This window comes from Anopheles merus, chromosome 2L, assembly GCF_017562075.2.
Source record: "Anopheles merus strain MAF chromosome 2L, AmerM5.1, whole genome shotgun sequence".
NCBI classification, from domain to species: domain Eukaryota; kingdom Metazoa; phylum Arthropoda; class Insecta; order Diptera; family Culicidae; genus Anopheles; species Anopheles merus.
Genome location: NC_054083.1, coordinates 13,669,796 through 13,682,106, shown reverse-complemented (window position 1 = coordinate 13,682,106; position 12,311 = coordinate 13,669,796). Strand labels below are relative to the sequence as shown.

General features: G+C 39.3%; 1 protein-coding gene across 5 annotated transcripts in view; it reads left to right on the top strand.

The window, feature by feature from the left end:
* LOC121594132 (dipeptidyl peptidase 4) overlaps positions 1–4,219 on the top strand; it is a 15,402-nt gene extending 11,183 nt beyond the window's left edge. For all 5 annotated transcript variants that reach the window (XM_041917131.1, XM_041917129.1, XM_041917132.1 and 2 more), the window contains 6 exons: positions 97–272; positions 371–581; positions 669–854; positions 1,035–1,192; positions 1,272–1,477; positions 2,745–4,219. In XM_041917131.1, coding sequence (XP_041773065.1) covers positions 97–272; positions 371–581; positions 669–854; positions 1,035–1,192; positions 1,272–1,477; positions 2,745–2,882 — 1,075 coding nt within the window. In that variant the 3' untranslated portion in view covers positions 2,883–4,219. The remainder of the gene's footprint in view (positions 1–96; positions 273–370; positions 582–668; positions 855–1,034; positions 1,193–1,271; positions 1,478–2,744) is intronic.
* Positions 4,220–12,311: the final 8,092 nt, after the last annotated feature.

Sequence of the window (12,311 nt, the reverse complement as noted above, 5' to 3'; positions counted from 1 at the left end):
CCGCTGTGGGGAGTGACTGACCAGTCCAGGCGAGCCTGCTACTGACAATGTTCTAAAAACGCTTTTCTTATTTTAACTTACGCTTCCTATCACCAGAACGGAACCGACGTGCATCACGTGTGATCTTAGCGATGTCCTTTGGGGTAGCCGTTACTACTACAGCAACTGTTCGTTCTTTGACGCATTTGTCAGCTCACAGCCGTACGTTTCGCAACACATCGGAATATCGTACTACATTCTCGAATGTAAAGGTCCCGGTCTTCCATTGGCTGGTGAGTATCGTGTACTATGTGGTACCACGCGTGTGCTCCCCCCCGGTCATGAATAATTAAGTGAGATGTCTGTGTGTTTGACGCTTTGCCTGCCGTAGTGGTACATGCCGCCCATAATCACAAACTGATGCGGGTCCTGTACGACACGAGACCGTTCTACGCGAGCAAACTTCAGGAGCTGGCGCTGCCGTCGCAACGTTCCTTTGAGATTCCATTGCCGCATGGGACGAGAGCAGCAGTACAGTTGCTACTACCTCCGAGCTGGCGTGAGGAGCTACGTGATGCCGCTTTTCCAGTGCTGGTTGAGGTGTAAGTATAGAGATTTACATTTCTTTAGAGCGGCTCCTCAAATGAAACTATTGTGGTTGGCACGGTCATACCCTTTTTACCTTTTAGGAACGGTAAGCCCGGCTCGACGTCCGTGTCGGAAGAGTTTAAGATCGACTGGGGTACGTACATGTCCAGCCACAACGATGTGGTGTACATACGGTTGGATGTGCGTGGTGCTCGAGGGCAAGGCAAACAAGCGCTGTACCGTCATCTGGGAGGTGTTGAGGTGCAGGATCAAATTGCAGTGTTGCGGTAAGTGTTAAACACGCACGAACACACACACACACACACACACACACACACACCACACACACACACACACACACACACACACACACACACCACACACACACACACACACACACACACACACACACACACACACACCCAGAAGTGGTGCAATATTGTTTAACAAATTGATCTTTCCAATAGATACCTCCTGGACACGCTCAAATTCCTCGACGAAACCCGCGTTGGGGTGTGGGGCTGGGGCTACGGTGGCTACGTCACAGCCATGATTCTCGGTTCACAGCAGCATGTTTTCAAATGCGGTATCTCGGTATCGCCCGTTACTGACTGGCTGTACTATAGTAAGTATTTCCCTCGTCGTCACTAGTTTGGAGATACCGATTTGATTGGTAATGTTCGATATACTCTTCCGCTCCGCAGATTCCATCTTTACCGAGCGCATCCTTGGAGTACCGGCCGAAAACTATAAAGCGTACGTCGAGGCGGACGCAACGCAAAAGGGACGCCAGATACCGTCTTATTCGTACTTCTTGATACACGGCCTAGCCGACGTAACTGCACCGTACCAGCACGGTATCCAGCTCGCTCGTTCCCTATCCGAGTCCGGGACGATATTCCGATACTTGGTAAGTGTAACAGCTTAAGCATCCGACAGTTAACTAACCGACGAATCGCTAATCGGTACTAATAAAAGGCGCAACCATACGACCGAAAGTCTTTAACCAAACCATGCTTTAACGGCATTCAAAAACCAAACATTGATCCGAGCTACCGAGAGTGCAATGACAAACATTCTACAGCATACGAGATCCCCCTTCTATTTGTAATGCAAGCACTGCCTTCTTCGAAATTTATTGCCCGGAAAAAAGACAGGACATCGTAATTGTGTTCCCGAATGCTGGTGCAGGTGAACAAAACCGATTGCATAGATTTCGTTACCTTTTATGAAAGCATTAGTCCAAATACGTAAACAGTGATAACATTACAATCAACAAACAGATAGCGTTACTAGATAATTGGCCAACATTTTCACTAGTACGATGAACCTAGTTCGCTCAATGCTCACCGGCAGCTATTCGACTGATTACATTTAGTGCCCTTTTTAGGTTCTTTTCAGTTACATGTGTTTTTTTGGTTTTGATTAGCAAATGTTTACGAGTTCTGTCCTACTGATATAATTACTCTCTACTTGCTTTGTGAAGTGCCACATGTTTTTTTTCGATTCTGGAATTGTGTTTGATTTACATTTGGTAGTGATTTATTAGGTGGCATTGCACTAGCTTTTATTTTATTTTTGTAGCTATTGGGTTTTCTTCTAATAGTTTGTTGCGCTTATTCTTGCTTCCCTAGTTTGAATGAGTTTGGTTTAGCGAGTTATGTTTTGTTTTCAAATATAGAATCTATTTCCCATTTTTTTTAGTAGCATCTAGGTTAAGCAAAAACAAATGACATATCATACTCTACATAAGAAATAATTAAGAAAATAAACACAAATAAGTAACATTCAAATATTATGGTAATCTTTAAATAATATTCAAAAACCTTGACAAACCAATATCGCGTTTCACTGCAGAAGATTCTACAGCTTTTAAAATAGTGAAACGATTTGCTTGAAAAGTCTTAACAACCGGCAACCAGAAACACAATGGAATTCAATAAGCATACACAACGAGCATGTTTTACTATTTCAACTCAGTTTGCCAAAAACACCAGAACCACAATAGTCTAGTACTGTTGAACGCGATTCAACTCACAAACTAGTTTGATCATCTTTTTTCTTTTGCATCTTGTGCAATCTTTTACTTACTAGATCTTTCTCCTGAACTTGCTTACTGCATACTCTGTCTGCGCACAAACATAACTAACCGATATCATTGCCATCTTACCTTTCAGAGCTACGCCGACGAGGGTCACGATCTTACGGGTGTGATCGAGCATGTGTACCGGTCGATGGAGGATTTCTTGCGGAACTGTCTATCGCTCGATTCCGACGAAGACAAACCAACGGAATCGAATGTACCGCATGAGTAAGGGAAAGCAACCACACAACCACACGAAAAGATGTGCGATTCAACAGTACTGTTGTGCAAATTGTTTTACCGTTTTTCGTTAAGGAGGTAGCGAACAAATATTGTTGTGTTCTTGTTGTACAATTTTGTTTGTTTTCGCTAGCTCGTATTACGCAAACTTAATTGCTGCTGCGACTTCGACTGCTGTGTTTTGCTCTCACCACATAATAGATGGACGTACGGTAACTGATAGGTTCTAAAGACAAATAGACATATCAGAGAAATATGGTAACATAATAGCCACGGCAGAGCAGCAACATAAACGCAAAATCACGGTACGACCGCTACAACAGACCGGATCAGAGTACACCCATTACAAGTATGGCGACCATACAAAACAAACAACCCATGTATATGTCGTCGCGAAACGCACTGTTTTATAATTGCATGGAAAGTGGGGAATAAAATATGCCTGCTGAACTTCCGAACATCTATTACAAAGCATATACAGAGCCAGACAATGATGAGAGGATAACGTATACACACTTCAAGGAGCTTTCTAAAGACAATGGAAAAGAACGCAAATGCGTATTGAGGAAAAAACAATCAAAAAAGACACACGACAAAATGAGGCGAAAAGATACAGAGAAAAAAGAAAGAGGGAGAGAGAAAGAATGAGAGAGTGTGTGAGAGATAGAGAAAGAAAAAAGAAAGAAAGAAAGAAAGAAAAAGGATAGGACAAACGAACGTACAGAAATTAAAGTCATCCAATGGCAAACTGGGTATATGCAGGAAAATTATAAAGAAGAAGAATAGTTTGAATAACGCGAACAAGGAATTTAATAGCAAAGCAGTCAAACAAGCAAAACAAAATCAAATAAATTGATTAACGAAAACAGAAACAGTCCTACTTACAATAACGAAACTGATGAGTGAGTTTTTTCTTCTCCTTTAACGTCTATTTAAGTGTAATTGTAGCAAATCAAAACAATGAAATCGAAAACTTAAACAGCGAATCAAAATACAAAATAAACCCGAAATGGCACCACCAACGTATGCAAAAGCAGCAAAGCAAAAACCGCTAACGCAAACAATACAACAGAAAAACTTAACTTTACATAGCTGAAACTGTGCAACCGCAAACTGTGTCTACGTCACGTAAAACTAGGATTTAGTTACGTTATTATCGCTAGGTAAAAGTAAACTAAGCGCAAAGCTGTGCAAAGTTATTGTTTAGTGAAGAAGTATGCGAACCGGTACACTCACTAGCAAATCAATACACACCCGAAGGTACACAAAAAGAGAGAGAGAAAGAGAGAGAAAGAGAGAGAGAGAGAGAGAGAGAGAGAGAGAGAGAGAGAAATACAAGCAACAACTCATAGCAAATCTTTCTTCCACATCGTAATACAGCTTATTAGCAAGGGATAAGCAAAATGTTGGCCCCACTCTCCGAAAGGGGGACGGCCACAAATTTAACAACTGCAATTAAGAACTCAGATGGTTAGAACAAGCAACATAACACGCAACATGTAATAAATGAAGCGTAAACAGACGCACATATTAGTATGTGTGTGTGTGTGTATGTATGTTTGTATGTGTGTGTGTGTGAGTAAAGAAGCAAAAGGAAGGAGCGCTAGCAAATTTAGAGTGTGTAATAAAAAGTCGACGATTTTTCATAGTTATTTCACGTCATAGTTGTTAGAATTACAGAAATGAGCAATCCAGCAGTAAGAAAACTTAAACAAAGAAGATAGCAAGGTTAAATAAGCAATTACGTCGTGTAGGAAGAACAACTGAAGAACAACAAGCAAGCAAGCAAACAAACACTTACAAACATGCAACATGAGCCCGTTGCTAAGGAATTCGGAGCGACAGGCAGATCTTCAGCTTAAACGTGTAAAATATTCATCGAAGCGACTCCTTCAGAAAGAAACAAAAAGTCTAACTGTTTTCGTCCACGGTGCAAGTTGTGACAGTCAGCGCAGTGCGAAGATGTAAAATTTAAGCAAACGGCACTCAGATAAGATGCATTGCATGGAGTAGTTTAGGGTTGATGATATTATTCCAATCAATACGTTCTGGGAGATGCCACCGAATGCGCCGTTCTTACACAGCTTCCTCTATTCCGGTGTGAGAATGGTTCGAAGCAAACATAAAAACCGAAAACTCCAAAACTCCAAAACGATCCCATTAGCGGCAGATGCTGTTGAAGCCGTTGTGAACAAATTGGCAACATAATCGGGGCTAAATGCGCAACCATCTTTCAGTTTACAGAGCTCACAGAGGTGAGGAGTTTGAGCTTCCCGTCAGGAAGGTATAGATTGCAATGCTAGTTTTGCATAGCTCTGTTACTAACCCAGCAAAACCTTTGTAAAATCAATTCTTCCTCTTTGCTTCTTCCATTTTGTTTGTTGCCATGTTTTAACTAAGTCGATTATAAAGAAGATGATGGTACAAAATTGTGTCGATTATAACTTAACCATTATTGCGTCTTCCGTGCTGAAGCTTTTAGATTGTCTCGAAATATCTGTGTAATTTTGCGTTCCATGGCAAACAAACCGCAAATCAGTACGATCAGGAAAGGTAAGAATGGTAGAAACGCTTCTCGTTGTACTAAAAACGGTGTGTAAAAGATTTCCGCTACACACTCACACAATAATGAAAACTGCAACATCAACAAGAGAATAAGTAGGCATAAAGCGATTGGACGGACGGAAAAAGTACACGTAGGAAAAACAAGAAAAATAATTGTTGTGCCATTCTATTGTAAACATGAGTAAACACACAAACTAGGAGTCTAGTCCGCGACGTCTGTCAGAGCGGGCGCGCACACGCAAAAAAAGAAACACATACACACATTTACACTTAAATCGAAATACACCGAAAATGAAACCAAAAAAGAAAAATACGAAACATACACGGCAAAAAAAAAACAAAAGCGAACAAACCACACACAGAAATGAATAAGATAATCATAATTTATGCTTCCCAGCAAGTTTTCATTACATAATGGTTGTGAAATTGAGAATAGAAGAAAATAAAAACAAACGTGGATAAAAGAAGCTAACGACAAAATCTAAAAAAAGGAAAAAATGGAGAAAAATTCTGCAACAAAAATTACAACAAAAAAAACAACAACAACTAATATTTGTAAATAAACGTTAATATATTTATAGTCCAAAGAGAAAAAAGGGAGGAAACAACTTAAAACGAAGGACAGCAGAACCGCAGTGAAATGTGTTCGCTAAATAAATAGACAGTACGAATTTGGTCTGTTCATGGTCGATGCTTTTGGTGACATGTATGTTTTGGGGTAAGTTTTTTTTAACTTAATCATAAACATGGTTGCAATCACAAAATAACTTCGTGTCTGATTTTGTAGATTTAATTTATCGTGGTGTTTGAGCAGCACCAAAATAGTTTTTGTTTTGTTTCTTGGAGTTCAAGAATTAATTGAATTGTATACTCTATCGTATACTTAATATATCCTTTTATCTTTGCCTTTTGGTCTGTGAGACACTCAGTTCGATGTAACCGTTCGCGTTTTATTGTCGAACAGTTACATCTTTGAAGCATTGGTTTGCATATATTGAAGTTAAAATGGGTGACCATGTTGTTTAATAATAGTAAGAATGCTAATCTAAATTAAACGTATTAAAACCTCGGAATATGGAATGAAACATGAAAAATCAATATGAATATCCAAATTTAAGAGCACTCTTTCGATGGAAAGTTGATTAAGTTTAAGGGCACTTGATGAACGAACATCATCGAATGAAAGTTGCTATCCATTGGGATAATTTATTTGATTGTGCATATGGGTAACATGTGCCATCCCAAGCTCCAAACTTGAGAACACGGGACCTCTTCCAGCCCCTAAGGGCGGATGGTTCTTCTTTTTCTTTGGCACAACAACCGCTGTCGGTCCAGGCCTGCCTGTACCCACTAGTGAAAGTGAGCTTGGCTTTCAGTGACTTTTTATTACCATAGCAGGATAGTCAAGTCCTACGTATGGGGGCACGGTCTATTCGGGACTTGAACCCATGACGGGCATGTTGTTAAGTCGTACGAGTTGACGACTGTACCACCAAACCGGCCCTCGAGGGGACAACCCGATGTTAAAGAAAACTGCCACGAGCTCCTTCCAGAGGCACTAGGGGCGCGGGGCCTGTCTCTGCCCAGTCCGATATACCAAGTGACTACAGAAAGAAACAGGAATACTGGAAACAAGCCTAATGATGTCGACCACACGCTGTCCTCCTGGATTCGCAGCTTAAAATAGGCTCATGGAACGTACGGACTCTTTGCAGAGTCGGAGCCTTAAAATAATTACATGTGTCCTAACCACACTCAGCATGGACCGCGTAGCACTACAAGAGATGCTGTGGTTAGAGAGCGGTGAGCATAATAGGCGTGGTAAGCATCTCACAAAAATCAGTAGGGAGCCGATGTACCACCAATACAGTGGCCGTAAAAGCATAGTAAAACCGCGGGGCCTTGGAGCTTACTCAAGCTGAGAAAACATTCTCAATCACTCATTAAAGTTTCTCAGGCACTAGTGTAGAGTTGTCAGTCCCGAGCCGTCGTCAGTTTTTCTCACTTTAAGAAACTGATTTAGATAATCATACTTTATTTAAGGTTTGAAAGCAATTTTTAAGGGCATATTGCGTAAACTTTCGTTGAATTGCCTCAAGTCGAGCAGTAATTGGAATCAATACTAGGCACAAATATTCCACAACCGAGCGAAATATACTACATTGGACAGCCTAAATGCACACGGGGTTGCGAATTTTATTCGATCCGAATTGTCCGATTTACCAGGCCAAGTAGTTGGATTCTTCTGGTTACAACGTCATCTATACGCTGTTTAAAATGCAATCTTAAGTCTAGAAGAACGCCCGGGTCTTTGGCATATTTTTTTCAATTTACAAAACAAGAGAAATATTGTTTCCTGGGTTCCTCCCATGCTATAAAAACATATTGCAGATATTATTTAATTCAGTAAATCCTGCATGTGTTTAATAAGGGGTCTCTATATGTTTTCCCATTTTTCACTCAATTTATTGATTTTCAGAGCTTAGTCACATGCAATCAAGTGTTGATAATCATTTATGATGTGACTCCGCTAGAATAGAGAGCGGCTCCAGAAGGTGGGTGCAAAACTCAAACCTCATCCGGAGTCATCCGAAGTCTTCAGGAGCCGTTCGGAATCGTCGGATGCATCGGAATGGTCGGAATAGTCGGAGCCGCGGCGCCATTGGAGCCATCCAGAACCGCTAATCGACAGCCTGAGCCGATGCAAGAACAATGCATACCGAGCAATGCAGCAACGGCATAGAACGCGGACATACGCCGAGGATTATATACGGCTCAGACGCCAAGAAAAACGATTTTACTGTTCCAAGAAACACATCACACTCCAACGCTATAACTAAAATAATCTACGGATCGAGATCTGGTCAGAAACCAGCCAGAGATCCTTTCGCTGCGGGCTTAATACTTCGATGAACTACTCAACGACCAGTTTAACGGACAGGTAGAAGCTCCACCAGCAGATAGCATTGTGGTATAGCCACGATGAAACCAAATCAAATATATAAAATATATTTTCAAAATATTCAAATATTCCCGAAATATTCTCCTTGATCCTTCAGAATTGACTTGTCCCTCACGTCAACGAGGATTTCGAAACGAAAAATCATTCACCGAGCAGGTATACACCACGCGGCAGAATACGGACATAATTCGTTCCTTCTCTTCATGGATTTCAAATCCGCAAATGATAGCATAGTCAAGGTAAAACTGTACGACGCAAGGAGCACATTTGAAATCCCGGTCAAACTGATAATGCTGGTTATAATGACTATGACCAACGTCACTTGCCAGGTGAAGGTGGATGGAAAACGCTCGGAGAGTGAAAAACAGATGTTTCCTGGCAATCTCTTTTTGTTAGGTGAATACTTTCACGTTGAATTGCTAGAGGGTACGTTAACTAATGACTTGAAAGATATAACACCATGTACCCTATAGAGACAATCGGGAGGATAACAAAGTAGACGTATACTAAACACATAAGTCGTTATCTCTCTACTCAGAAAACCGGAGGGAGAGAGAGCAAGATGCTCAGACATAGTTTTGGCCTGGTATGTGGGGAAGGACGAGTTGGACCCGTGGTACAGTTTTCAACACGCACGACTTTACAACATGCCCGTAATGGCTTCTAGCGCCGAATGAACCGTGCCCCTCATTAGTAGGACTGACCATCCTGCTATGCATTATCAGTAAGTCACTGTAAGTCATGCCCAATAGTGGTACAGACAGGCCGTGATCGACGACGATACTTGCGCCAAAGAAAAAGACGTATGAAACAATCAATCGAGGGAGGAGCACCCAATAAAACGACGAAAGCTATACGAGCTTAACGCCAAAACCAACACAAACGTTTTGGTTTAAGGATATCCTAGGTACAACGAAATTTAAACATATAAAATCGAAAAAAGAGCTTGCTCATGATAGGGTAACTGTACCAATATTCGGCAGTGTACCTGTTTTCGGCAGGGTAACTAAAAACGTGTAGGGTAAGTGTTCCAATTATGGACATAGTTTGTCCCCAATTCGCACTTTTGTTTGCTGTTTAAATTCGTTTTTTACACAACCTTGTGTTTCTATATCGATTTTGGAAGCCTGAAATGTGTAAAATCTGCACATATTTTTTTAAATCGATTGGATTTAATCGTTAATCACTGAAAAAATAATTTAAGTCTTACAAGTTGACGACTGTACCATGAGACCGGCTTATGGCACTATGGCTTATAACCATAATAGGGCACTAGTGTTCCTATTATGGTTATAACAGGGTCCCTATTATGGCCATATATTAAAAATCATGAATTTTACATGCAAAAAATCACGTTATGTGATGGATTTAAAATAAAGTAATGTAAAATAATTCAGAACTAAAAATTCTTCTTATTCTTATTTGGCACAACAACCGTTATCGTTCAAGGCCTGCCTTTACCACTACTGCGACTTGGCTTTCAGAGACTTAATGATTTTGCCCATAGCAGGATAGTCAGTCCTAAGTATAAAGTCATGGTCCATATTGCAATTGAACCCATGTCGAGCATGTGGTTGAGTAAGGCAGAAACGAAAATTAGCATTTATAATTTTAGACACATTCTAGACACATACTAGGTTAACAACTTTAATTGAGCATTTTGGTGTTTATGTTAGCCTATGGTAAAGATTTGATCATCTTCTGCGGTAATTGGTACCCTATAGCAGTGGTCTCCAACCTGTGTTCCGCGGCCGACTTGGGGTCCGTGGCGTTAACAGAAGTGTTCCTCGACAAATTAGAATTTTTTAAACAAACGCTTCTTACAATACACATCGTAAGATATTTTTTGATAAAAAACTTTGAACTAAGTCTATACAATGTAAGCGCTCTATTAGGTGTGTGCTGCGGCAAATGTATTTTCAAAGCCCGCGATCCTAAAAAGATTGAAGAGCAGTTCCGTGGTACAGTCGTCAACTCGTACGACTCAATAACATGCCCGTTATGGGTTCAAGCGAAGTATGGACCTTTCCCTGTAGCAAGTATTGAATATTCGGCTAAGTATCAAAAGTTTCTATAGACCGGCATGCTCGCGTAAAACGTTACACCAAATAGAGGAATAAGTATAGTTGTACCTATTATGTACAAAATATCAACTGACTATTATATATATATTAACTTCAATCCGTGACGATTGTAGTAATAATTGCCAAAATAAAGTTTTAGAGTAGAATATGTGATTAAAAGCTTTAAAAGTCACCTATATTCAACCGCAATGGTCTTAACAAAACGCTAAGGAATGTCAACTCTTCTGAGGACTCATTTTTAAGCTGGAATAATTAATAAAAGATACAGTTCCTATACGATGTTTTTGGAATCAATGTTCAGAATATAGTTTGCATTTAATATTAATATACTTTAAAAAGTTTTAAAATGAAATAAATTGTTTTATAAAATAAAAAGAGCTCCTTATGGCCATGATTGGTGCTATGGCCATAATTGGTACACTTGCCCTAGTGCGATAATTGGTACATCGTTGTTTAGTTGTACCAATTATGGACATATGGCAAAAAAGCACATTTTCGTTGCAAAATTGATAAATTTTGATGTGAAGCTTTTAAATAACAAGCATTTTACATCATAATGGTCTTTTTTCATATAAAAATAAGTTAAGATGCTTGTAAATCACTAATATCCTATTGTGGTGCTCTTAGCAAAATGGTAAGAGATGACCAAAATCTTAGCTGCACATTTTAAAAGAGTGATATTTTATGAATGCATGTTTCTGACATGTAACTAATGAAGCATGAATGTTTTAAAAGGTTCACATTTGATACAAAAAATCCATCCATGGTTGCAGAATGTAAATTTACTGTTTTATAGCAAAAATACTGGTTGCTATGGCCATAATAGGTACTATGGCCATAATTGGTACACTTACTTTAATTACCCAAAAACGCGTAGAAAATTATCTCAACACGAAGTTTTTTTTAAATAGAGATATGCTCATTTGTTATTCATATACGAAGTTTCACATCATTTCCTTACATATTTTTCAAAATATCAAACAAAATGGGTAGAGTTTAAATTGTTTCAGCAGACTTGCTGTCAGCCAATAGTTCGGTAGGTTTCATTATTAAGAGAACCAGAGCACTAACACATTGAAAGTGTGGTTTTTATGAAAGATTCTTTGGTTGTAGAATTTATTCTAGCTCGCTTTGAATTTTAAAATCACGAAAAAAAACAGGTAATTATTCGCTTTAAATACTGCCAAAAATAGGTACACTGTAAATGTTGATTTTTGACACATCAATGCTGTGGGCTTCTGCTGAAACTTGAAACAAAAACACACTTTTGATTTCGTTGAATATTCATTTAAAATTTGATCAGAACACTACAATGCGTATGTCGACACATAAAATGACATTTCTTGTATCAAATATCACCAATTTCACTGTAAATAATTAAATAACTTGAGAGACAAATAATATTTTGTGAGCCAGTCGGAGCCGTGCTCTGTAGCCGTCGTAATGTCTTTTTTCTTCAATGCCTACTTTGTTTGTAACTCACATCGAAGATACTGTAGAAACTGCCAGCTAAGTGACTAAAGTGGGCAACATAAAATTAATAATTTAAGTGCTTTTCCACATAAATTTTAGAAAAGTGAGAGTGAAAAACTGCTTTAAACATTTTTGTCTACTTATTTGCATTGATTAAAACATTTTCTAACCCGTATTCGCGTAGCCGAAAATAGGAGCACAGCCTGCCGAAAATAGGACCAAACTGCCGAAAATGGGAACAAAAACAGTGTTAGCATTTTCACGAATATCTCTAAAAAATACATTTAAATCGGCAAATTAAAAATAGCACATCATATTACGATAGTTTATCGTTCAA